The sequence below is a fragment of the Convolutriloba macropyga genome, chromosome 5, assembly GCF_964194025.1.
Source record: "Convolutriloba macropyga chromosome 5, txConMacr16.3, whole genome shotgun sequence".
NCBI lineage: Eukaryota > Metazoa > Xenacoelomorpha > Acoela > Convolutidae > Convolutriloba > Convolutriloba macropyga.
In genome coordinates, this window is record NC_134472.1 from 69,893,837 (window position 1) to 69,921,751 (window position 27,915).

The 27,915-nt window shown below is 34.5% G+C and overlaps 1 protein-coding gene across 1 annotated transcript in view; it reads left to right on the top strand.

The window, feature by feature from the left end:
- Positions 1–27,915, top strand: part of LOC142339599 (uncharacterized) — a 98,685-nt gene that overhangs the window by 38,904 nt on the left and 31,866 nt on the right. The window contains exon 2 of the mRNA XM_075389749.1: positions 19,347–19,777. Coding sequence (XP_075245864.1) covers positions 19,406–19,777 — 372 coding nt within the window. The 5' untranslated portion in view covers positions 19,347–19,405. The remainder of the gene's footprint in view (positions 1–19,346; positions 19,778–27,915) is intronic.

Here is a 27,915-nt window from a genome sequence, read left to right on the forward strand (position 1 = left end):
ATTTATTTTTCATAAATCTTGTGTACCATTTGTTTTTTTCCAATTTATTTGCTAAGCCATCCCCTATGTGGTTCCCCGGCGGCACTTCGTGATCAGCCAAAAGACCCGAACGTACAATATCATTTGCAAAATTCATGCATGATGGAACTCTTTGCATGGTCAGGTCATCATATCGAAAGAAAAACTAACCATTTTCTAATTCATTATTTACCAATGGGTGACAGAAAACTTAGAAAAAACACAAATGTAAAGAGCGAAAACTTTTTGTTGGTTCGATAAAAAAGAGGGTCAAGGAGATACAATTAACTGCAATGCTCTGACTCTAGAATGAACCGTCCAAACAAAATTCAGCGGGTCTATTTTACCCAATTATTCTAAATGTTTTTTCAAAAGCTCTCGTTCTTTACAACGTTACATCAAATTAGAGTAAGAATTAAGAATGATCTTTTAGGAAGAACGCTCTTTTTATGCATAGATCGATCAAAGCATATATGAATTTTTTGACTGACCGAGTACGATTTTTTTTACGATTAAAACTTTTCGATAAATTAGGGAGCACTAAAAAGTAACATTTTTGAATACTTGTCTTATATTCTTTTGAAATACATTATTTGGGCTTTATTTTAGACTTTTTCAGGGCTTTTTCAGGAAAATTTTAAATTAGTTTGACAACTTTTCATGGACGACATAATAGGCAGTTGTTTTTGTATAACTTTTTTTGAATTATAGGTCAACCCGGGTAAATTATAATTGCTATAATAATTCAGCCAATTGGTCTGGTTCGTGTAATTGGTTTGTATTTATTCAACTAAGTCACTCTCGTAAACGGCTATCAAGTGAATTTAATGAAAACAATGACAGCATTGCAATTTTTTAAATTTTTTTTCTCTTTTTCTCTTTCTCTTTTTTCTCTTTTCTTCTGAGCCTTCAACAGAATATAAAAACAAAGCAATATACATCCGTTGATCTAAAGTAGCGAATTTTTCTAAACTTAAATCGGGACTGAGCAGTTTTAGATTGGTCCGTGCAATTAACTGATAAATGAGTACATTTCATAATAATAGTACATAATTTTTCAGAAATACTTTTACTTTGAAAGTGACGATCTTGTTTCAGTTTAATTCAGCCCAGTATAATTAACGCACCTGTAGCCCCCTCCCCTCCAAATCTCCTCCACCATGATTAAGAACATGACTGGTGTAGCCGCGGGAGTGATTAAAAAGCGAAGTGCGTAAGAATACTGTAGGCTGACATGTATTGTTTGGAGAACAAAAGCCTCCGTCACTTCTCATCGGGGCACGGGTCTGCAAAATTGGGGTGCATTTCTGGGCTAATTTGTCATGAATCCCCACTTGAGCAAAATTGATTTTGACTGGGACTGCTCTGCGAATCAGTGGTGAGTATTAAGCATAACCAAAGGACGTACTACCTGTGGCTTTAAATATAAATGAATGGGGGTAACTAATTTATAACTGTACCCCCTAGTATTGCACCTTGCTCTAAATCAATGCCCCCAAAACTACCCGGAACCCTTATACCCTTAGTCTCAATATCTATTCAGCTCCGACTCGTTAGCGCGCCACGCACGCTTACATCCCATTTTGCTTTGTAACTCCTTATTATGGTAATTCTAAGACAGAGTTACACGCTTGCTGTACATTTAAAAAATAGGCCTTGATTTAATTTTACAAAATCTATTATCACCACATTACACTTTTTATTTTACCCCACCATCGCTCCAACTTGCTCGTGTAGAACCCTTTAAAACCCGTCCATTCGAAAATGATCCGCTGGGTTTATTACTTGTATTAGTTAGTACTTCAACCCGCGTCATCAAGCCAACATCTACCCTCCCCCCTTACCCTCGCCCTCCCTGCTCCCCACCAGTGCGGTAAAAACAAAAAATCAATAACTTTGATCAATCAAAATATATATCTTTGTTATATACAGGTCTCTGTTCTATACTGTTCTAACAAGCGTTGAATTTTAGACAGTAAGCTTTTCTAAGTATGTATTATTGTTAAAATATATAATGGCAACAATACTTGAGGCAAAATTCAGCCGCACTAACATTTGTCTTGAAAAGACGCAATGAAAGAATAGATAACACTGATCAAAAAAATTGATTTCACGTCTGAAAATATGAAGTTTTTCAGCCCTAAGCGAACTTTCTCTTATTTGTTCATTCAATAAACAGACAAGATGGCGGATGTTGACTCAATTTACACAAAAAATCTAAGTTGATAGTTAAAACCACGTCACACCCTCAGGTGTTTTGAAAGCCTGTTTTCATGTACATAACTTAACCAGACAAAATCTAAGTGTGATTAATTTTTCCTGTAACGCTTTAGGCAAAAAAGCCCGGTTTTTCAGATCACATCCTTTCTACAGCAAAATGGTGGGTTAAAAAAGCACTGAAGAAACCAGTGTTAAGATGCCAGAATTAATTGTGCTCGAAATAGCAATTCATATAACAAGCACTGCAATGTTGTATAAGGCAAATGCACCTTAAAGGAGGCAATAAACATCAAGCCAAAAGCAAAAGAATGCCTTTTTTGTTGGTATAGGAGATAGTTTGGAAAGGACTAAAAAATTTTCTTCAATTTTCAAAATTTAAGGTGCCTTGCAGATTAAATAAATTTTCTGGTACAAAATCAAAAAAAAATAGTGGCTTTTTTTGCAAATATTAGATTCGCGGCTATCAAGCCAAAACTAGAGGAAAATTTTAAAATAAAAATATTATCGTGAACGGATCAGATATTCGAACAATATATTCTTTTCATTCATCAGCAAACACAAGAACTTATCTGTGTGGTTTTTGGTGACCTAGACAAATGAATTAGTTCAAAAAGTGAAACGAAGCTCTGAAATCAGTTTTTATACTATGCTTCCATTAGATCAGATTGTCATAAAAAATTGTCCAGAAAAGGGATTTTCAGCTCACAATTGAAATATTTCCAAAATATAGAATGGTTATTCGACGCTGGATTTTTATTCTTAACTTATCCGAAACGTTTCTAAGCATCAAAAAAGGTAAGTGGTACTCTTGAAGCTAGTGAAGTGCAGATTTAACAAAACCTTAAAGCAATATTTACACCTCCATGTTTTGAGATTATCGCAGATGGTATCTGAATTTGTTTTCTGATTATTTGCATATAATGGACCGGAGTAATCAAAACAAACAACGCTGTAGAAAAAACTTTCTTATACAATAACTTTTCTGTTTTTTTCTGCTCTTATTGTAACTGTAGAAAAAAATAGATTACGTCATTTTAGGCATCGGGTTCTAATCATTTAAAACCCATTGAGTAAGAACAATACAACTGTCGAAAACGTTTTAACTATTTCTGTTTGTCTTAACAAAACTCTTTCCATGCATTTTTTGTTGTTTTCTCGTCCCAACATCAAGTTAAAAATGAAAAACATTTTGCATTCATTGATAAATTTATCCACAAAACAGCTTCTTGACACAAAAGAGATCGAGGACGGCAAAAACTTCTTTCTATTTTTTTTAATTCATTGAAGTAATTGCCACTAAGTAAAAAAGAAGTTTTCAGCGTTCACAGAATAATAAAGCTGAGAAAAAAAAACCAAGTGCTTTAAAACTTTTGAAACAAAAAATAACTCGTCACCAACTTGTTAATTGCACGGCAATTGAATATCAGCTTCCCCGTTGCAATTTTTGGTAATTGTTTTTTTCTTTTAATTTATCTCAAAGCCAAAAAAAGTTTACTATTTTTTGAGCGACTTATTCTTCGTGTTAGCTTGATTTGAAATGTGTTGTCTCAAAATTGTCTCAATTAATTCTTCTTAAATTTCCACCCTTGAAGTTTTAACTCTGTATGTTTTTTGGTCAAAAAAGTTCAGCTTTTTCTAGTTAACAATTTTAATGCTAATTGTAACAATTCAAAGAAATTGAATTGTATTGGGGCGCTGTGTTTTTTTAAGATGCTTTCACACTTTTTTCAATGATTTTGATCTTTCAAAATGGGATAAACAGGTAAAGCCCAGCGGGCATTAAGTTTCATTAGGGGACCCAAAGAAAACTTTACTAGTCCTTCAAGTGCTTAGAGTGGTGCAGCTGCTGGGATGGTCTTAATTTAAGGTTAAAAGGTCATTTTAGGAGTTTTTGGGCTTAAAATGGCGCAATTTTTCATAATTTTCTGAGATCTTTATGAGTTTTTTGTTGGATTAGTCTTAGATTTTTTTTACAAATTGATGAAGAGCTTTTGCGGGATAATTACTTGTTATGACCATTTTATGAGATAAAATTTTGATACTACAAATACAAACACGCAAAATGATAATAATTTTTACATTATTTTCCACGTATTTTGAAAAATTTTGTCAGTTTTTGAGTTTTTCCAGCCTCAGAGGCCATGAAATCTCTTTTGATGTTTGATGACTGGGTACTGCATAGTTTCTAGTAAAATGGAATTGTTCTCAACATTTTGATGTCTCGATGTAAACATTTTTTAAAAATAAAATCTGCAATTTTTTTAAGATTTACTGAAATTTTTTTGGCAATTTTGGATATTTGCCCATTCTCAAGTACCAGCAAACTTATTCCACGGTCTGATAAAAAAAAGTATTGCTTGGTTGTTAGTGTCAATGTAATTGTTTTGAACAATGTAACATTTCGAATTCTAGAATTTTTTCATAAAATTTGCAATTTTTTTCAGGTTTTTCCGAAAACTTTTGTCTTTTATTCAGTTTTTCTTGCCTAATTCAGGTTTTGAAAATATGCTATTGCATAGTTAGTTACTAGGAGACAATGTAATGATTCCGAAGATATAAATATCACGAATTTCAGCAAATTTTTAATAAAGTATGCTATTTCTTTTTGTTAATCGATCTTCAAGGGCCAGTGAATTTTTTTCAGGTCTTCCAGATAAAATCCTGGACCGCTTTCAGAGCTAAAAGTTGGTTTATAACATATTTTTGAAAAGGGGTATATATAAAGGTATCGAATTTTGCCTCTGGGGTAAAAGCTACAAGAGTTTTAGCAATGAGTTTGTTTTTGTTTAGTTTGTTTGATTGTTTTAGTTTCTCAACTATCTGAGATGATTTTGTTTATGCTTTGGCTGGCATTTGTTAATTGATCTGCTGATCAAGTAGAGTACTTCTAGGTTTTTCATTCAATTCTTTGGATTGCATTTCAGGGCTTCTCCTGCTACGTTTTTTGAGTTCGCACATAGTAATTTTTCATTTAGCTAGCATTTGTCTTCTTTTGGTAATAAAAATACATTTTTTTCCTCCCTTGAAACATCGTTACGTTACTTGGAGGTCAAAATTGGAGCTCAGTCGAACCCGAATGAAGACCGAGTATGATTTTTTTCTTTATTATTTATATGCATTCCTATAATTTTTTCACCTTATCTACAGACACTCAATTGCATCAAACTAATTTTTAACGCAGAGTTATATAAAGCTGACGGAATCAGAGAAATTTCTGAAAACACAGCTGACAATACGTCGGCAGTTCATAAATCATCTAGCTGCCATTTTCTAGCTGCCGTTTTCCAATCAAATCATGTATATAAGTCACGGTTTATTCTTATGGATAAAACGTTCCAATTAAAAATATTTACTGTTTATTTTAGAAATGCAACTGACAAAAAAATGATGTCATTTTCGCATTAGTTTTTACCAACATTTTTATACTTTTGATAAGAGTTGTTTTTGATTATTTATGTAAGCTTATTTCAGCAATTTTCTAAGCTAGTATCGGAATTTTTGCTTTATTCAAAGTTGGTCTCTTTTTTCTGCTACTCTTCAGGAGTTGAATCGTGACAACGCCTAGAGTATGCAGCTCTTCGCAGCAACTGTATTCTTTTTTTCATATGATACGCCCCAGATACAATCCCTGTAATTTACAGTACTTATTAATTGCCGTGTTTCCACAACCATTTAACGTAATTGCAATAATTTTCAAATTCGTCAATTGTGACCAATTTATCCTTCTTGCCAGTCAAAGTTCAACATATTTTTTTTACTTCTTTATTACAATCAACTCAGCATAAAATTTTAAAACTGAGTGTTAAAATGATGTCTTTGACAATGAAAACAATGAAAATGAAAACAATGAAAACAATGAAAATGGAGTGAACACATTGAGAGGTATCAAATTTTGAGACCTAACAGTTGTTTTTTTAGTTCTTCCTAAGCAATGTATAATAATAAATCTATCTTCAATTTTCTTTTCAACTAAAATCTGTTTTTTAGGTCACACCATTGAAAAATTAAACTGAATGACTTTAGCCCGGGATTGTAATCTTTTTTTGATAATTCTTTCCGATCTATTATTGGCTTAGGGTATACCATTATTGGTATTCGATGACATAAGTTGTTTTTTTGTTCGCTATGGTAATCGATTTAGAAAGGAATTTTCTGTTCTGGGTGCTATGATCCTTATTGAACCAAACTTTTTCACTGTTAGATCAGTACTGAGCAGGATTTTTTCTTGATAAATCAGTCCTCGTATATTATACAAAACCTTAGAATTTTGGTTCGGGAATAAGTTTGCTGCAACCAATTTTATTACGGACATAAATTTTATCCAAATTGAGCTTTTATTGCGGAATTAGTCCAAGACAAGTTTCTTCGACTAAAATCAGATTGAGACTTGTTGAAATTAAAACAGATCTTAACAGCAAAAGCGAAGCAAGTCTCTTAAATCGGATCTGAATTAATCTTAATTTTGTCTGAGTACTGCGGCGTGTTTGTTCTTGTGACGTCATTTGTTCATATGACGTCGCGATGGGTGTAAGTGATGGCAACTCCATTAAAAATATTTATCATAACTTTGTATTGAAACTCACCAGAGTAAAGTGAAATTTTTCAAACGCGTCTAATCAAGGGATATAATTATCATCTTCAGTCAAGAGTTTTCGTGTTAGGAAAATTGAAAATGGACTGATGGAAATTGATTTACTAAACTGTTAATCTGCTGTTTCATTAAACATAGTCATGGTAAACTTGTTAATGGTTAAAAGTTAATTGTTAATCCAAAAAATTTACTCTGTAGGCGATGGTTTTATTACCCAATGACAGTAAGAATTTGAACAATGGACATTTTTTCTATATTTGGTACTTGCTCTGTGGAGAGATACAAAAGTATTGTTAATGAAAAACTCTTGAATAACTGAATCGATTGCTGAAAAGAAGTTTTTCACTTTTTGATTATTAAGAAAAGTTAAAGAATTGAAGTTTCCAAAAGTTTCGTTACTTTTTCAAAAGTACGTTAGGAAATGGGCTTTTTTGAAAAAGGGTTATAAAATAGAATTTGTAATAAAGACATTTAAAAAAGTTTCACTGGATAGAGTAAGTACAATTCAAAGAACGGCTTTAATAAATAAAAAATTCTTTTATATGTATATATATATATATATATATATATATATATATATATATATATATATATATATATATATATATATATATATATAATTAAGTTTTTTTATTTTTTGCAAAACGCAAAAAGATTTTTTATTGGATATGTTGCAAATTGATATTCCCATCCAAGTGTAGTAATTGCTATAATATTGTGTGAACAAAATCATTTCAATTGTATGATTTTTGAGCAAAGAATAAGCCAGTAAGAATGAATTCAAAGTTCATAATTCTTTTTACTATACTGGCCTTGAGAACGAGTTGGAACTCTGGGTCACCAATATTATTTGCATTAAATTAAATTCCTTCGAAAATTAGGGATTTTTGGACGTTTTGAAAATACTTTTTGGGTTGAATCTGCGCCAAATTTCAAGTTTTCGTTACACAATTTTTGAAAAAAAAACAATTTCTAGGTATTTCAAAAATTAATTTTCAAATTTAAGAATAGAATAAAATGTTCCGTTTTAAAGAGTCTCATCAACAGAACCCTGCTGAAGCCCAATTTTGAAAATTATAAAAATTTCGAATAAAAAATAAAACGAGATTGAATCAAATAAAACTAGCGGTATTAAGATAAATCGTTGTTTTTGTAAACTGTTTTGACATGCTATTCTTTGTTTTCATTTTGGATTCTTTCTACGGATCATGAACATCAAAAAAACAAATTTGCGCAACAAAAGTAACAGCAGTTTATAAAAATTATAAAAAAGTTTAGAAAATGAAATAAAATCTTCCAGAAGATTTATTATAGATTTTTAATATGTTTTTGTACATAATCTTCTTTTTCAAGATTAAGATGTGTACATAATTTTGCAAAAGCTATCTTTTACAGTTTCTGCAAGTAGGCTGTTGTGTTCCATTATAGATCCAGCATTATGTTTAGAAATCAGCCGAAACTTGCTTTGGAATTCTTTTCAAGGTTTGAGTAGAAATAGAAATAATTAAGTTTAAAAATTAGCTGTAAATAAAAAAAATTGCTATCGTTTTGCTGCTTTTTGTAAACAATTTCCTTGATGTTTTCTATCAGAGTTTTTTTGCATCATGTAATTGATAATGAAAAAAAAACTTTTGCAAAAAACGAAACAGAGATCGATTTACATAATGAGAGGAATTAATTTCAGAAGAACAATTTAGAAGTGTATGATATATTTGCACTTAAAATTTTTCCTTATTAAAAAGGAAAACTTATGTTAAAACTGCCGCAAACTTTAGCCTGCTCTAAACATGAGGTTAATTGATAAACTGTTGGCTTTGCTAAATTGAGGGTTGTTTTTTCCTCACTATTGTCTGGCAATAAAACTATTTTTAATGAAAACACCTTAAATTCTACTGTGTTTACTCAAAAACTGCTATTTTAATTATTTTTTAAAAAATACTTTAGCCTCTTTTGTTGTTATGCTTTGAACACAAATGCGGTTCTGATTGAGAACCCATTGTTAATTTTGTAAAACTTAAAAACTTAGATGTTCAATCTAAAAAAAATGAGAGGAGCTTCAAAGATAAGTGAATTGTTAAGTGAATATGATTTCTTCAGAATATATTTTTCCCACTTTGTTGGCTCAGTTTTAGTCAATTTTTTGAAGCTGTAATAAGGCTGCTTTATTATTAGGAAAATTGAATGAATAGCACAACATTTTTGATTTTTTCATAAGTTGAAATTATTTATCTTCCCTTTTGACCTTTGATACCAAACATTTTTCTGTACTTAACTTCAATGCATACATAATTTAAAAATTGGTTTGTCGTCAAATACACCTGAAAAGCTGTCTTCAAGTGTGAATGTTATTGTTAATAGATAAAGTTAGGGGATCTTTTCTGTTTGTGCCCCCCCCCCCCCCCAGTACGTTATGCGCCCCCAGTTACAGAGCACGTGCCGCTACATAGTAAATCATTATGTAAAAATATGGCACGTGCGTCTGGGGGGTGAAAATAATATGCAACCAGGAAGCTGGGAGGTCACAAACGGAAATGATTTAATTTAGGAATGGCACAAGGCACAAGAACAATATATCAGTGTTTCATTACAATATAAAATTTTTTGATAATTGGTGCAGCCAGGAATAATGATAAAGGTTTAACTCGCTCTTGTAGGAAGATCAAATGGTTCAAACAGAAAGGTCTGCCGATAGGCATCTAGGTAGAAAAAGGAGGCTCTATTTTGTCAAGTTTGATGAATTGGTTGATGTCTTTATTCTCTACATCCAATTCATTTTGACTGATTAATAGATTGTTTTTTTTTCTCTAAATTGTTGGTTTAAAACTGATATCAGAAGAAAAACCCAACTGCATATTAACTATTTGATGTTCAAATTTCATGAGCCACAATATCAAAAGTAGCCCAAAGTGTTAACTAATTAAATAAGTTATTGAACTGAAAAATACACAAAAATGACAAGACGATACACGACAGCTTGTCTGGCAGAGTTCCTGCCTAGAATTTTTTTGATTCCAACTATCAAAGCCAATTTATAGTTGAAAGCTTAATTTAATGAATCACTATTTTCATCTAGATATTGAAGTGTCTGGACTAGTATGGCGAATGTTTCCGTTCCGGATACGGGTTGAATTATGCGGGGGTGGGTAATAGCGGGTAAAAGGTGACAAGGAGCACGCAGGGATACCTCAAGCTGTGCTGTCTGTTATTGATTGATCTAGAAACAGCAGTTATTAAAGGACGAATTAACACAGAGTCATATTGTCCTATTAATTGGAATAAGAGCGCTGATTTGTGGCATTGCTTCTTCTCTATTTGATGGTTTCCACCTTATTCTTTTGCTTTTAAAATAAATAAATACATCAACTTGTACTTATAACTAATCCAACTAAATTCAATTTAATTCGATTCAATATATACTTACACACACACACACACACACACACACACACACACACACACACACACACACACACACACACACACACACACACACACACACACACACACACACACACACACACACATACACACACACACACACACACACACACACACACACACACACACACGCATATATATATATATATATATAATATATTTAAAATTGGCTGTTCTTTGACCGCAGTCTCCCCAGGTCGAGGTGGCCAGACCGAATTGAGCTCTGATCAGACCATCTTCGAGCGCACACATGTTCTCGGTGCGCTCGAATTACATGGTCTGGAAAAGGCTTCAACCGCACTTTTGTCTGGACAATGGTCTAGAACTTGCCTGATCAGAGGTCACATCGGTCTGGGACGGTCTGATCAGAGGCAGTTTGAAGCGCACACTAGTCGGACCAGAGGCCAATTCGGGCGAATCTTTTTTTCATGTTCTTTTTTGTTTTTTTACTGACGTTTGTTGTCTCTGGTAAGAGTCAACAACAAAGCAGCATTCTGATCAGAACTCCATCTGAAATATTGATGGGGTTGATCAAAATCAAGGGGTCCAGCTGAGAGCAACTGCCGGTCGCATCGAGAAAATATTTTGAATCAAAGTAGATCAAGATGTTTTTATGCAAAGTTCATTTATTCAGTTAAAAAATATAAATTAATGGCATACTCAATAAGTTTTTTTGGCGCTTTCTTTGGTTTCAATTATATTAGCAACACTTTTAGAAATGTTTTTTTTTCGGTAGTTGAAAATAAGATTGATAACATCGATTTTCTTGAAATGAATATATTATAACGATATTGAGAGATTTGTTCATGTTCAAAATTATTCTCTGATCAGACTATTTTGAGCGCACTTTAGTCTAAGCAGGGGGCAACTTCGAGTGCACTTTTGTCTGGTCAGAGGTGATTTCGAGCGCACTTTATTCTGACTATAAGAAGTTTCGAACGCACTTCAGTTTGATCAGAGGCTATTTCGAGCGCACTTCAGTCTGATCAGAGGCGGATTCGAGCGCACACTAGTCTGATAAGAGGATTAGTTTCGAGCGAACAATAGTCTGATCAGAGGAGGTTTTCGAGGAGGTTTTAGCTTTCAAACCCTCTCTAAAAATCAATTTTTTCAAATAAACATTTATTGGTATTTAAGACGACTGATTAATTTTGTCTCTATATCAACTAAAGAAAAACGAATAGAAATCAAAAGGCTGTTCAAATTTTGATTAGTTTTACAAATGGCCACATTCGATCAAAGAACGGAGTACATAACATTTTTCTTTCTTGTTCACATTTACGCATAATTTCATAACAATCACGACTTCCATTATTGCGTAATTTCTGCCAAACACTTGCTTAATTGACCTCAGGAAACACTTGCGTTGATCAGTTTATTTCACAAAGGGGGAAACCTACTGGTAGGGGGTAAAATTAGGGCGGTAAAAAGATTAGGGCCGTATTGGTAACAAATAGCCCTAATACAGACATTTCAAAACACAGAGAAGAAATGAAACACTTTTCATAAGCAATTGAAGAATTTATTGCAAATAAGGACAGGAAAATATATACAAAAACGGAGTGTCAAAATGATTTGAGGGGGTTGCAACTCAAGCGACAAGTTGGTGAAACGTAGACTTAAATTGTTGTTTTTGTTGTAAACACAAACACGTATAATAGCGTGAAAGTTTACCAGGGGCTGTTCGTGAATGCGGTTTATTTAATTTTTCTCACTGGAAGTTTAGCTGTTTGAATTTGGTAGCCTGTCACGGTCAATGTTATAAGAGACAAAGACACCTCTAAGCAACTTTCGTTTCCCAGGTAAGTTACATACTTTGTTTTTTCTTGCGCAATCATTTGGGATACTAGATCATCATGACCGAAATATCCGATTAATCCTCTGTGCATTTTCCGGGTGTTCCGTTCTTAATCCCAATTCAATTTCGTCCCTCTATCATATTTCACCCCGATTTTAAGCTTTTATAAAATTAGGATTAATAAATTAGTACAGTAATCACTTGGCGATACCTTGTGTGGCATGGCCATGCCTCAGCGGCCGTGGAATTGATATGAAACTATCACAGCCGAACATGGGATTAAGTTATCGCGCTTAATTACGTCATAACGTGCCTGCAATGTCGACTCCTAAGCTCTGATTAGTAGTTTAAACTACCGATTGTGACGTTAAGAAGGTTTTGCAACTCATAGATGGAATTCTAGTGGAATTCAAAGTCTTGCAAGAATTTTTCAAAAATTTTTCAAGATTTTGCATTCCTAAAAATCTTGAAAGCAGTTTCTGTAGAATGAAAATTACTGGAAAAGACATAAAACACAGCCTTGGAGTAAACTATGGCCAAAAATTAACAACAGTACCAGGTTTAATTCGGCAAAAAGTTTCTCAAATAAATTGATATCTGCAATTTGATTTTGAGTTAAACTCATTTTACCTGCCGATATTTTTCGAGATAATTTTTTTGATTTCGTTGAGTGAGTTGCTTGTGACAATGGAGTTTTTCAGGAGGATATTCCAGCGCAGTGAAAAATGACGCAAATATGATTTGATTTTCCGACAAATGTTAAGATACTTTTCATTGGATATTTTAATAATAGTAATTTTTTTACGTTTTTTTATACCAGAGTTTGGTTCCTTAAAAATTATTTATTCACTTGCAACCAGTACTGAACACTTATCCACCAAAGTACCCTCAAAGGTTGAAACATATACTCGAACAGAAGTTCGCCCATAATTTTGAGAAAATAGATTATTTTTAAATGCAGTATACACTCTAAAATTGAACATTAAGACTAAAATAGTGAAAATTTGTCTCTCTGTCTCACAAAAATCATGAAAAATTCAATTACTCTTGAAGTATATAGGAACACTTGAAATAGGAGGTTCAAATAGTTGCGTTTTGTTTCTTCTTTTAGGCTTGTGCTTTTAACCTTTAATTGCTGTTTTTCCCCAAAAGTCTCACACATAACCTCAATAATTCTTGAGAAATTAGAAGCAAAAGCATACGCCATAATTATGTTAATTAGAAAGAAATTGACTCGATTTTGTGAGCGAAAATCATGGTTCTTGGTCTAGCTTTTAAGGAAACATGGTTTTGTAATTGGGGTATCCAGAGCAAATGCGATGCCCGTTTTGTAGAACTTGGTCAAAAATTTAATATCTACTATAGAGCCGAGTGAAATAAATATCGAGGACCCGCGTCGACACTTGTTAGTAGTCATACGAGGATCATATATGATGTCATACAAATCATAACATATTTCTTAGTACGATCCTTGTATGATTACTAAGAGTTCGTACAAACCATATATGACCTATTATGACTACTAAGAATCATATATGACCTAGTATGACTACTGAGAATTTTGTATGTTGAGCAACACGGGAAGACGGTTTCAGGACAATATACCTTTTGCCATTATACCCAATGCATTTTGATGTTTTTTTCGAGCGCTGTTGTTTTCCAATTTGAATTTTTTCTTCGAAACTCCTTCGAGTTCTCCTTTTTCAAATTTCTCACCTTAATGTTTAAATATATATCTTCTACTTGATTAACTCCGCAAATTGAAATCAAGTCTAATCGAACAGATCATTTCTGGCGCACTAGTGAAAAATTTTGGGCCCACATCTTGGTTCAAAAATAAATGGCCTAGTCCGGTGTTTATCAGTTGAGAGCGGACAATGTAATGTAATGTAAATTATGCTTGTTAAAAGTAAAAACTGACTAGAGATGAAGCCTTTGAGCAACAAAAAAGAAGAAGAGAATCGGTTAGAAAATTTTAAAAAAAGTGCGCATGATCGAGAACTAGGGACCTGTTTTATTGCAGTACTTAACGGAATAGGCTTGCAAGTAATAAATGGACGTTTAATGAAATGCGAAGATGAGCCTAACTTCCGATGTTTTGTTCACATTTTTTGTAGTTTGTGCTAAAATTTTGATCAAATATTGCTAAAATATGATAAAATTGTTAACGATAGTCTCATGGGTTTTACGTTTAAGGATAGAAGAGAGTTAATGAATAGTGTGAACCAACTGTTTTGGCAAAATTCTCAGCTCAATTTGGATAGAGTTAAGTTTAATTCAGTTGTCATTTTTAATTAGGGTCATGCTAAAAGAACCAGTTCGTTTTTTTTTGTCAAAAAGCAAAAAAAGTAATTAAAAACTTAATTTAGAAAATATTTAACATTTTTTGGTAAAATTGCCACTCATTTCCTGAATTCGAAATGTTGATACAACTTTTTTACATAACCTAAATCAAAAGAAAAACATGCGTGCATCAAATGATTTGTGTTAGTTATGGTCAAACAAATTAATATAATTTTGTTACGATGTTTCATGAAGACTAATTGAAACTGTGCCCTCCGCGGATGGCGGTTTTTTAAAAAGCACAGAATTTTTAAACAATTGATTGGTTCGGAAAACTCTCCCTTTTTAGTCGCATAACACCATAACACCAGTTAAAATTCCTTTTAATGACGAATAGACAAATACAATTCCACAAAAAAGCTTCAGTTTTCAAAAAGTACCCGACTTTGCTGAATTATGGTTTCATTTAACGAAATTTCAAAAAGCAACTTGAACAGCTATCGTCTCAATGGATGCTAAACTGTTATTTGTCTTCTTTGTCCACAATTAGTAAATTGGGAAATTTTTGATAAAAATTGACTGTCAATTTAGTATTTTTTCCTTTCTGTCTAATAAAGACGTTATTTCTGTCTAATAAACGCGTTATTAATAAACATGTTTCAGGGAGACAGTAACAAACTTGAAATAATAATAATACCAAAACTGGTTTTTTCAGCACAAGAAACGGTCTAGTCTGTTTTGTGTTTAATGTAACCTTACGAATACGAGTATGGCGAATTAATTCCTGTAATCAAAGCTATTTATTGAATGCAAAAACAATAATAGAATTTTTGTTGAATACATTAGGGGGTTGGAAACGATAAACCCATTTTTTTCAAAAATAAACAAAACGTTTTCCTTTTCGGGGCTCCAAAGATATCGATTTTTTAAATCTCAAATTCTGAAGGTTTTTTAAAAAGAATAGTATAAAACGAAAAAAAAATAATTTTCTCTCATCGAAAATTACCAGAAGTTTTTGGCTTTAATTTTCGAACAACATGAAGATTTCCGCACTGAATAAAAAGACCTATATGTCATATTATTTATTGGTTCTGACACAATCAGAAAATCCAACTCAAATCTTCAATTACTTCAACAATAATTTTAGCAGAATATTAGGCGCTATTTCCTTTTGCGTTATTTCCTGAAGATTATGAACCCTCATAATTCACATTTTGTTGACAATGTATTTAATGATATTTATAATGGGTTATTTATATTGTAATGGATATTCACACTTTTGTTCATAGTCTAGACAATCAATTGCTGGTTTAGAAAACGCATTAGTGGTTCTCGCATTCTACTGAAACCAAAACATTTTATCTTAGGGAAAAGGTGAAACAGTTGCGAAAATTGCTCCCTCCATTATGAGATAATTAGATCATATTTTTTGCACAAAGTTACAGTTTTTTTTGAACTAGCTTCAAGTCCAATTGCTATGAACATATATTATTAAGACATACGTGAATTTTCGCTTTGATAACATTTAAACTTTTTAAATATAGAAGCGCATTTAACAATGTGAGTTAGTCATTTAACCAAAATGCTGAGAAAAAAAACTTTTTTGTTTCCTTGCATTTATTGAGTATCTGTCAGTCACATCCTGTCACAAATATCCCTACTTAATTACTTCTTACTTTTCCCACTCTTTCCTGTTTTAACCCAGCTAATCAGTAGCGGATACATCCTTGATTCTAAGCAGACATTGAGATCAATTTGTTGGTTAGATTTTGTTCAACTATCATTATTCTGTCGGCGAAAATGTATAATTTGTGTTTCTATGTCTGAGTTTAACTGGGCAGTTTATTAAAGTTTAATTTGCAGCAACGAAAGTTTTTGAACTATTAAATTTCCCTTTAATTTATGGATGAGTTAGCTAGAAGACATTTTTCACTCAAAAATTAGCAACATTGAAATAATAGCATTTTTCATTAGTTTCAAATAAAGGGATCTGACAAAACGTGCTCATTAAGGCGCAGTAAATATAGAACAGTTTTTAATAGGTGCGAAGGTCTGAGAAACTTGTTTTCATGAATCTGTTTTTTTGCTTAAATGTGCAGAAGCAAAAAAAAGAATTACAAAAAAGAAGGTTTATGATAACGCTTTTCGCGACGAATGAAAAAATTATGCCATGTCAATCAATTGATTTCACATTGACTAATGAAATGCTTTTCCTTTAACCATAAAAAGACTATGCTCGACCACGATTTCCATGAAAAAAACATGCGCAAGCCCGTGAAAATACATTTAAGTTCAGAAATAGTCGTTCTTTAAACCTACGTTGTTATGTCTGGTTCCTTGAATTCGGTATGTTCAGGTGTAAACGTAAGATAATCGTAGGTATGTCTGGATCCTTAGATTCGGTATGTCCAGCTTTTTAGAATCGGTGCAGTCGGCTTCAAACAACAGGGAATCATGAGAAAATGACTTAGAAGCTTGATTTCTCGTAATAATATCAAGCTCAGTGAGTATGGTTTAATGAACTGACTGTTCGTTCTTCAAAAAGTTTGTTAATTTCTTTTACTTGAAAAACAAACCAAAAGTTCATATTTGTTCAACTGGTTTCACAAAACAGCTAAAGAAGAAAGCCAACTAAACACTTTCATTTTTTCGAAGAAATTGTCTCCATTAGGTGCGTTTAAAACTCCTGCATTTAAAAAGTTATCCGAATATTTGACTACGTTATAAATGGAAAACTCATATCTTGTCAGTAAGATCCGACATTTTCCTATGTTTGAACACAAAACTAGCAAATCTAAGAAACCGAAGGTAACGATGATTATCTTAAACTCACAACCAAACTTACCGACTCTAACAAACAGGACATACCAAATCTAAGTAACGGAAGATATCGACAATTTCTCGAGTGGAACATAAAACATACCGGATATTTTTATTCGTCACTTTTCTTTGGTCTTCTGGACAAAGGAAGATTTTTCCTTGGCTTCACATAGAAGCTTGATTGTATGATTTTAAAACAAGAAATCCCCCATTCAAACAAACACACACGCGCACACAAACTTGGGTCATATGATTTTGAAATTAAATTTGCTTTTGAATTAACTGATCAGTTCGAAATGTCTAACCTTATAAAATATATCTTAAAACTAACTCAGCACTAATAAAAAATGGATACCAGGAAACTGAAAATATTAATAGCAACAACAATAGAGGTTCAGCAATGGACTTCAACCAGCACTTCTTACTTGGAATCCAGAAATGCCAAACATACATCAAGAACAATACCCGTGGTAATTCTTTTTGGCTTTCATAGTATTTAGGCTCTTATAATGTTTTCTGTTGATGTTTCTTGTTGCTCAATGTTTCTCTTCTCACTAGGTAAGCAACTCCAAAAAATTATTTTGAACGCAAGTAGTGTGTTGAGTCTACCTATGTCATTGTCATCTCATGGCCTTTTAGGTTTTGGGTTTTTTCTCAACTAGCTTGTAACTGTCACAATTACTGTTCGTTTACATCAAGTAAAAATTTCTTGGCTTTTTTTAATCAAAGCAAATCTATTTGGAAACTTCAATTCAAACATTTGCAGATTTTCTCTGGTAATCTTGTAATCATATATGATTCTTGTATGAAATCAAAGAAACTTCAACCCGGGAATTTATCTTACAAAACAATTCAAATAATAATGCGTTGATTAGACTCCTACACGCATAGAAAACGTGATTGTAAGCAGCATAGATCATAATTGTGCCAAAATTCACTCTCAGCGAGATTTTCTAATTAAACAGCATTTTTACAATCTTTTTATTTAACGTTCTCTGATAAATTGTGAACCAATTTTGGAGCAAACGGTAATTAAACAATTAGTGCAGTCTTAAATTCGTTGCACCTGTTTTATGTTCTATTCTTGTTATATAATCAAATTATAAAATGTGTCAAATTTCACCACGTGAATAAATGCTGTTTCATTTGGGCTAATTAAATTGTCCCACTTTTAACTCAATTTGACAGGAAAACTGAAAATCTATAACTTAATTATACATGCACTGATGTTTGCCAATTTGATCAAGTGATTTACCACTATTATAAAGCGAGTTCTTCTAATTGTCTAGACTGTCCTTTCATTCTGTGCTGACGTTTCGCAAGTCATTTTGAGCTCCACTGCCATTGTTAACAAATATTGACGCCTTCTTCAAACAAAGCAGTGGATTATCTATTTTTTTTCCTTCAAAGAAAGCCGCCCGACTCTTCTCGGAAAAAAATTGAGAGGAATTATTTTGTTAGTTACATGAACTTTTTCTACCCATAATAGTTATTTACGCATTCACTGTCGATAATTATCTTTAAATTAGTATTCTGCTGCTAAGTTGGGAATTTTTGCGTGGGCACTTTTAAATTGATTTCTAGGTAAGGGAACCTTTGCTGTTTTTTTGTAAAAATCGAGTTGATATTTTTTTTGGATTCCAAACATTAAAACTGAGACAAATATTAAACCGTCGCTTAGATATTAAAGTATTCTCAGCTAAATTCATTTTTTTTAGGTTCCGCAAATTTATTTAATAAAACACAATATAATAAAGCACAAATAAAACACATTATATAGAAAACTTCGTTTGTGGTTTTGATTGTTCGTAATGATAGCTAAACAGAATGTGAAAGACTGATATTGAGTCATTATTTCAGAATTACGTTTCAGTCCGAATGCTTTTTTCTCGCAAAAAGGTAAATTTTTTGCCCCTTACTTTTGTTGTGATAACCATTCAAGCGGCGTCTGTTCATTTTTATTAATATTTGTGTTTTAAATCTATGATCAACGATGTGATCGCCCCAGTCGGATTCGGATGTTAATCTTGCATGATTAAAATTCTTTGGCAATATTAACACCCCGTCTCGGCCTCGGCCAGGTCGCCATTATCTGTCAGTATATGTTCTTAATTTTTTATTGCTCGCTGAACAAATGATAAATGTTGTTTGCTTACGTTCTTTGTTTGTTTGTTTTAGTTTTGCGACAAACTCAAAAAATTTACCTCAAATTATAGAAAACTGTCGCCAACTGGAAAATGGCGAACAACCTAGCTACAGTCACAAATGCAAACATGACCTTCAAAAACGACACGTTTAACGAAAGCCGAGACGGAAACGACACGGGCGAAGGCATAGACATGGCGAGATTTGAAAACATGTTTTTCACCCGAACCGAGTGCAAAATAGTGTCGGCATTCCTGATCACGTGCGCAATTTTGGGCTCCCTTCTGAACTTCCTCGTGGCGAGTGTCTATATACAGAAGAAAAGTAAATGCACGTATGAGATATTCATCCTGTTTTTGGCATTCATCAATTTGTTGGGATGTTGTGGCGTAATGTGTGTGGATTACTGGTTCGTCTTTTCATCTTATGATAGTTGTCGAGAACCGCCAGACTTCACAACCCAGGTTAGTCCAAAACGGAGGGTCTTTCCCATTAGATCCCCTCCCTGCCACGACCTTTCCACTTATAGACAACCAGTCCACTTGCAAGATCGCCATTTGATGTGCAAGAATTTTACAAGATAACCACTCGACTTGAAAGAATCTTGCAAGATAATCATCCGATCTCCTCATTTTTTCAATTAATCTATTCGTGAGATCTTTCTCCTCCCATCAAATTCCCCTAAGATAATCATGTCCCCCTACCCCTACCCAATACATTCCCATAACCACTGCGATTTATAAATTAGCATAATGAGTCTAAGAGCAGTCTATATCTAAAAGAGGCGAAAAGAGAAAATTTTTGAAAGCAGTTTTGAGCGCTTTGTAGTTTTTTGTCTGTTTTTTAACATTTTTGGATACAAAATGAACAGTTTTGCTTTTCGGATTTTTAAGCGTCTAAATTAAACAAACAACATGTTCTATTTTCCAGTTTTTTGCATTTCTATTTTGCGTTTAAAAATTTCTATTTCTTTTTAATTTCATTTCTATTTGAAATTATTGAGCAGAAATCAAATTTTGACAATGAAATTATTTTTACATTGAAATTTGGTGAAATTCGCATTTTTTTGAAAAAAATTTATGCCTTTTACCCTGTTTCCCTTTGAGAGCCTGCAGAACAAACAATTCCGCCATTTGCCATGATTGTTACGTTGTAGGTATTGTCTAGAATCTGTCTGTTTCGCAGATATTAACGCTCAAAATTATGAATCATTTCACGATAATCTTTCAAATATTATAAGCTATATTTTTTTGGATTTCCTCTTTTATTGTTTGCATATTGTCATCCTTTTATTGTTTGATAGTTTTCAATTTTTTCATTTTTTTAGTTTTTTCATTTGAGTAACCATAGTATTGAAGACTTTAACCGAGCAACAGATAGCAATTCAACGGTGATATTGACAATATTTTTACATTTTCATAGTTATAATTTCTGTCCCGTAAGAGTATTTTTGGTTTTCAGTAACCAAAAAATGTCTTGTTGTTTTCAGTTTTTTATTTGACATCGCTTCTAAAACTCTCATTGTGTAAGTACTTCTGCTGTGTACAATTTCGCATAAGTTATGTCCAGTTATAATTTCTTATATCGTCATTATTTTATCTTCACTTTTTTTTCTTATCCATGTTTTTACACACTTTGAAGGCGACTTCGAGATTCGAAATAGAAATACCTGAATGAATTATAATATAGAGAAGTAATTCTTTTACTGGTTAATTTTGATTCATTGGAACACTTAAAAAAATTAGTGTAGGTATTAAATAATTTTACACAGAATTTCTCACTGTTTTTGAGCAAATCAGAACCATACTCATTGCATGGCAACTTTTTGAATTGTACTTAAGTTCCTACTATTTACCGTGGTATCATTGAAGTCAAGTCTGTTTTTGCGTTTTAGCGACTTAAGATCGTTTCTTCCTTTAAGTAACCTTTTCTGTTCGAGTGCTCTGTTTAGCATTGATTGCAAGCAAAATGTTAGTGGGAACTTGTAAAGTTACTTAATAGGTCATCAGACACCAATCATCAAAAAGATGATCTATTTTTTTTAATCTGCAAACATGTAAATTAAACTAACCACTTGGTTAATGTTACATGTTAGAAATTTATTAATCAAACATTATTTTTTTCTAATTTATAACAAACTAAGGTTCGGTTTTCGTAAAATAATTTAATAAAAAATATGTTTAAATCCTGCAACCCTTCTGTCTATTAGAACTCTTTTGTGTCGTTTAAGCATTTCCGCTGTAACTTTTTGTTTAAATTTGGTCTTCGACGTTTCTTTTCTAATTGTAATTGGAAGTGTGTTCCATTTTCGAATAAAGTTACGAACAATTGAACCATTACTCCATTTTGACTTACATTTTTGTTCTAAGAAAATTTTTGTTTTGGGTTCGTTTGTTTACAATAATAGGCACGTTTTCTGAAAAATCTGAAATGTTTATTAGAGCGATTTCTTGTTTGTTGGAGAATATTGAAAAACCTATTTAAAGACACCCGTGTTATTTGGAGCTCTGCTGGAAGAATTTTAGTCTCCAGAAGTAGATCTCTGGCAGTATCGTATTTGGTTTTCATAAAGCAAAGTTTTATTCCCCACTTTATCTGTTTGTTAATTCTGTCGATAGAGTAAGATGGTAAATTTTGAAAAAAAAATTGCGCTAAAATCTAAATGAGACAAAACTAGTGATTTAAAAAGATTTATTATTGTTTTTAGCGGTACCTGATAACGAACCAAATATAATGATCTGATTGCTGATGCCATTTTACTGATAACCTTATTTAGTTGATTTTGGTATGTCAGTTCCCTATCAATTATTTGTCAGTATTATCAATTATTTATCAATTATTTTGTGTCCATTAGCTTAGCTTCAACCATTTGTTCCTACATTTTCATGAAAAAAAAGAACTTCAAGCTAGACCCACTTTTTTGTTCAAAAATCTTTCAATTTTTTTTTCGAATTTATCCTAGGCTAACATATGTGGTATCAAATTAAAGCGTTATGCGTCATGAATGATTACTTTTAGGAATTATGCTTTTTTGGAAAAAAAACACTATTGCTCCAGTTTTGGTTAGAATATACGTCAATTTACTTCTCAAAATGGTTATTTAATCAATCCCATCTAGCGGCTCTTCTGACGGTATCCAAAAGCACTGTTTGTGTAAAAGATTTTCGTTTTTTGAGAAAAAATTTTTGAGGCACACTTTCAACCCATTTTTAGCAAATTCAAATTTGATCAATTTATGACTCCTTCCCCTCTGTTCATAATGCTAGATTGAGATATAGAAAGATATTTAAATCCATCATAATAGCCAGATTCTTCAACAGAAAACTCAGATTGATTAACTTTTCTGATAAAAATCAGGAAATTAACAAAATAAGATATATCAACGTTTAAAATCTGAGAAATATAAATTATTTTAGTTGTGATGATATTTTTTAGAAAGTTTTAGATATTTTTATCTAAAGTTTTTAGATGTGATGATATTTTGCTCATCATTGAGTTTGTTGTGTTCAAAATTGGTTCTTAATCATTCAGTGAAAATTATCAGAATCATTAATTGAAATGAAAATCGTCGACTTTTTAACTTCCAAATTATAAAGGTCTAGTTATGGAGAGTTAGATTTTAGTCGTTAGATAGTGGAGGGTCGTTCACACATTTTGAATAATATTTTTGATTTCATTTAGCAATCTTTTTTGGAGCTTGACTTTAATCACCGCGACGCACTACAGTTTTCAAAAGAAAATATGTTTTTGCCGGAGGTATCAAGTATGTTTCCAGAGTCTGAATTTTTAGTGGAATTGTCATTTGCGACAATATATTATCACGTGCTGTTTCTCTTCTCTATCTGATTTATTTACGACCTCATTTTTAAAACACTAAATAAATTTTGTCAATTCTTAATTACAGTTTTACGAATTGGTCATTGGGAGTTTTAATAATGAGAAATTTTAACTGCTCGTTGTTTAGTGAAACAATAGTTGCATTTGTTAAAAGTTTTAATTGCAAGGTTTTAGCTTCTAAGAAACAAAATTTCCAATTAAGTTAAATTGCTTTACTATCGTTCGGATATGTTGTAATCACCTTTGCAGTTCGGTGTTGCGTTTTTGGAGACTACCAGGTGTCTTCATTATAACAATTCGAATTGTTTTAAGCAACAAGTATTTCGTCCCTTTCTCGATTTTGACAACTTTTGTTCAAAAAAATTTTTTAACTTTGTTTAGTAAAGTAGTAGTGTTCGCGGCTATTGTATTTCCAGCTTCAGATCTGAAGAGCAGTGTGTTATCAGGTTCTAGTAACCGTCTAATAATATAAACGGGTTATTGTTTCAGCGGTCTTGTAAATAGCTGAGAGCTTTATTGACTCTGGAGCACGTAAAAATGTTTGCCGTCATTTTTTTAAACTAAGAACGCCAAACTAAAAAAAACTAAACTAAGAACGCCAAATATGCTTCGTTTTGGAATCTTATAGATACTTTGTTGTGACTTATTTTAATAATAGTTACTTTCTGCTTCCATATTGCTCTTCTATCGAGCAATTTCGCACAATGATTTTCACTGTTTTTGACCATACCTGAGCATTAGAATTATAAGCACTTCTAATAGATCGAAAATTGTTTTTTTTTAAAAAAATATCAAGTATGATGAACAGCTCTATGTAAACAAATCTGTCGTAAAACCTCGTCTTGCGTTTCCCATATCGTTGCATTGTAGTTCAAGACTTATCCAGTTATGTTTCTCAAACTGGCAAACAACTTTGTTTCGTTTGACATAATTACAATGCTAAAGAAATTGCTTTGCTATTATAACTTTTTCTGGCTTGTGTCAATCACTCCCCGGGTCGAATGTCCTCCCTAAAATCCTCCCATTTTGACGTAAGAGTGGGGGGTAATTTGTCTATTAGGGGTAAATTGATGTAAGAGTGTGGGGGTAATTTGTTCAGAGGTTGTAAAATGATGTAAGAGTTGGGCTGCAATGGGAGGACTTTTGAAGAATTACCCCACCCCCCGATTCAAATTGCCATGTAAGAGTGGGCTGCAATGGGCTGCAATGGGAGGACTTTTCAGAAATTATCCCCCTGACTGAAATTGCCATGTAAGAGTGGGCTGCAATTGGCTGCAATGGGAGGACTTTTCAGGAATTACCCCCCCTGACTGAAATTGCCATTTAAGAGTGGGCTGCAATGGGCTGCAATGGGAGGATTTTTCAGGAATTACCCCCATGACTGGAATTGCCATGTAAGAGTGGGCTGCAATGGGCTGCAATGGGAGGACTTTTCAGGAATTACCCCTGACTGAAATTGCCATGTAAGAGTGGGCTGCAATGGGCTGGAATGAGAGGACTTTCCAGGAATCACCCCTCTCCCCCCTGATTGAAATTCAGAGGGGGTAAAATGATGTACGAGTTGGACTGCCAAGGGGGGTAAAATGGTGTAAGAGTGAGGGGGTAATTTTTTCAGGGGGGGTAAAATGATGTAAGAGTTGGACTGCCAAGGTGGGTAAAATGGTGTAAGTGTGACGGGTTAAGTTGTCCAGAGAGGGTAAAATGATGTAAGAGTTGGGTTGCCAAGGGGGGTAAAATGTTGTAAGAGTGAGGGGGTAAATTGTTCAGAGGGGGTAAAATGATGTAAAAGTTGGGCTGCCAAGGGGGATAAAATGGTGTAAGAGTGAGGGGGTAATTTGTCCAGGGGGGGCGTAATATGAGCTAAGAGTTGAGCTGCCAAGGGGGGGAATGGTGTAAGAGTGAGGGGGCAATTTGATCAGAGGGGGTAAAAAGATGTAAGAGTTGGGCTGCCAAGGGGGTAAAATGGTGTAAGAGTGAGGGGTTATTTTGTCCAGAGGGCGTAACATGAGCTAAGATTTGAGCTGCCAAGGGGGGTAAAATGGTGTAAGAGTGAGGGGGTAATTTGTTCAGGGGGGGGGGGGGTAAAATGATGTAGGAGTCGGGCTGCCAAGGAGGGTAAATTGGTGTAAGAGTTAGGGGGTAAATTGTCCAGAGGGGGTAAAACGATGTAAGAGTTGGGCTGCCAAGGTGGGTAAAATGGTGTAAGACTGAGAGGGTAATTTGTTCAGAGGGATTAAAATGAGGTAAGAGTTGGGCTGCCAAGGGTGGTAAAATGTTGTAAGAGTGAGGGGTTAAATTGTCCAGAGAGGCTAAAATTATGTAAGAGTTGGGCTGCCAAGGGGGATAAAATGGTGTAAGAGTGAGGGGGTAATTTGTCCAGGGGGGGTGTAATATGAGCTAAGAGTTGAGCTGCCAAGAGGGGGAATGGTGTAAGAGTGAGGGGGCAATTTGATCAGAGGGGGTAAAATGATGTAAGAGTTGGGCTGCCAAGGGGGTAAAATGGTGTAAGAGTGAGGGTTTATTTTGTCCAGAGGGCGTAACATGAGCTAAGATTTGAGCTGCCAAGGGGGGTAAAATGGTGTAAGAGTGAGGGGGTAATTTGTTCAGGGGGGGGGGGGGGGTAAAATGATGTAGGAGTCGGGCTGCCAAGGAGGGTAAATTGGTGTAAGAGTTAGGGGGTAAATTGTCCAGAGGGGGTAAAACGATGTAAGAGTTGGGCTGCCAAGGTGGGTAAAATGCTGTAAGACTGAGAGGGTAATTTGTTCAGAGGGATTAAAATGAGGTAAGAGTTGGGCTGCCAAGGGTGGTAAAATGTTGTAAGAGTGAGGGGGTAAATTGTCCAGAGAGGCTAAAATGATGTAAGAGTTGGGCTGCCAAGGGGGGTAAAATGGTGTAAGAGTGAGGGGGCAATTTGTTCAGGGGGGGGGGGGGGTGGGGGTAAAATGATGTAAGAGTTGGGCTGCCAAGGGGGTAAAGTGGTGTAAGAGTGAGGGGGTAATTTGTCCAGAGAAGGTAAAATGAGGTAAGAGTTGGGGTGCCAAAGGGGGTAAAAAGTTGCAAGAGTGAGGGTTTATTTTGTCCAGAGGGCGTAACATGAGCTAAGATTTGAGCTGCCAAGGGGGGTAAAATGGTGTAAGAGTGAGGGGGTAATTTGTTCAGGGGGGGGGGGGGGGGTAAAATGATGTAGGAGTCGGGCTGCCAAGGGGGGTAAATTGGTGTAAGAGTTAGGGGGTAATTTGTTCAGAGGGGGTAACATGATGTAAAAGTTGGGCTGCCAAGGGGGATGAAACGGTGTAAGAGTGAGGGGGTAATTTGTCCCGGGGGGGGGGGTAATATGAGCTAAGAGTTGAGCTGCCAAGGGGGGGAATGGTGTAAGAGTGAGGGGGCAATTTGATCAGAGGGGGTAAAATGATGTAAGAGTTGGGCTGCCAAGGGGGTAAAATGGTGTAAGAGTGAGGGATTATTTTGTCCAGAGGGCGTAACATGAGCTAAGATTTGAGCTGCCAAGGGGGGTAAAATGGTGTAAGAGTGAGGGGGTAATTTGTTCAGGGGGGGGGTAAAATGATGTAGGAGTCGGGCTGCCAAGGGGGGTAAATTGGTGTAAGAGTTAGGGGGTAAATTGTCCAGAGGGGGTAAAATGATGTAAGAGTTGGGCTGCCAAGGGGGGTAAAATGTTGTAAGAGTGAGGGGGTAAATTGTTCAGAGGGGGTAAAATGATGTAAAAGTTGCGCTGCCAAGGGGGATAAAATGGTGTAAGAGTGAGGGGGTAATTTGTCCAGGGAGGGGGGGTAATATGAGCTAAGAGTTGAGCTGCCAAGGGGGGAGAATGGTGTAAGAGTGAGGGGGCAATTTGATCAGAGGGGGTAAAATGATGTAAGAGTTGGGCTGCCAAGGGGATAAAATGGTGTAAGAGTGAGGGGGTAATTTGTTCAGGGGGGGGGGTAAAATGATATAGGAGTCGGGCTGCCAAGGGGGGTAAATTGGTGTAAGAGTTAGGGGGTAAATTGTCCAGAGGGGGTAAAACGATGTAAGAGTTGGTCTGCCAAGGTGGGTAAAATGGTGTAAGACTGAGGGGGTAATTTGTTCAGAGGTGTTAAAATGATGTAAGAGTTGGGCTGCCAAGGGTGGTAAAATGTTGTAAGAGTGAGGGGGTAAATTGTCCAGAGAGTCTAAAATGATGTAAGAGTTGGGCTGCCAAGGGGGGTAAAATGGTGTAAGAGTGAGGGGGCAATTTGTTCAGAGGGGGCAAAATGATGTAAGAGTTGGGCTGCCAAGGGGGTAAAGTGGTGTAAGAGTGAGGGGGTAATTTGTCCAGAGAGGGTAAAATGAGGTAAGAGTTGGGTTGCCAAGGGGGGTAAAATGTTGTAAGAGTGAGGGGTTATTTTGTCCAGAGGGCGTAACATGAGCTAAGATTTGAGCTGCCAAGGGGGGTAAAATGGTGTAAGAGTGAGGGGGTAATTTGTTCAGGGGGGGGGGGGTAAAATGATGTAGGAGTCGGGCTGCCAAGGGGGGGGGGGTAAAATGGTGTAAGAGTGAGGGGGTAAATTGTCCAAAGGGGGTAAAACGATGTGAGAGTTGGGCTGCCAAGATGGGTAAAATGGTGTAAGAGTGAGGGGGTAATTCGTTCAGAGGGGGTCTAATGACGTAAGAGTTGGGCTGCCAAGGGGGACAAATTGGTGTAAGACTGAGGGGGTTATTTGTTCAGAGGGGTTAAAATGATGTAATAGTTGGGCTGCCAAGGGGAATGAAATGGTGTAAGAGTGAG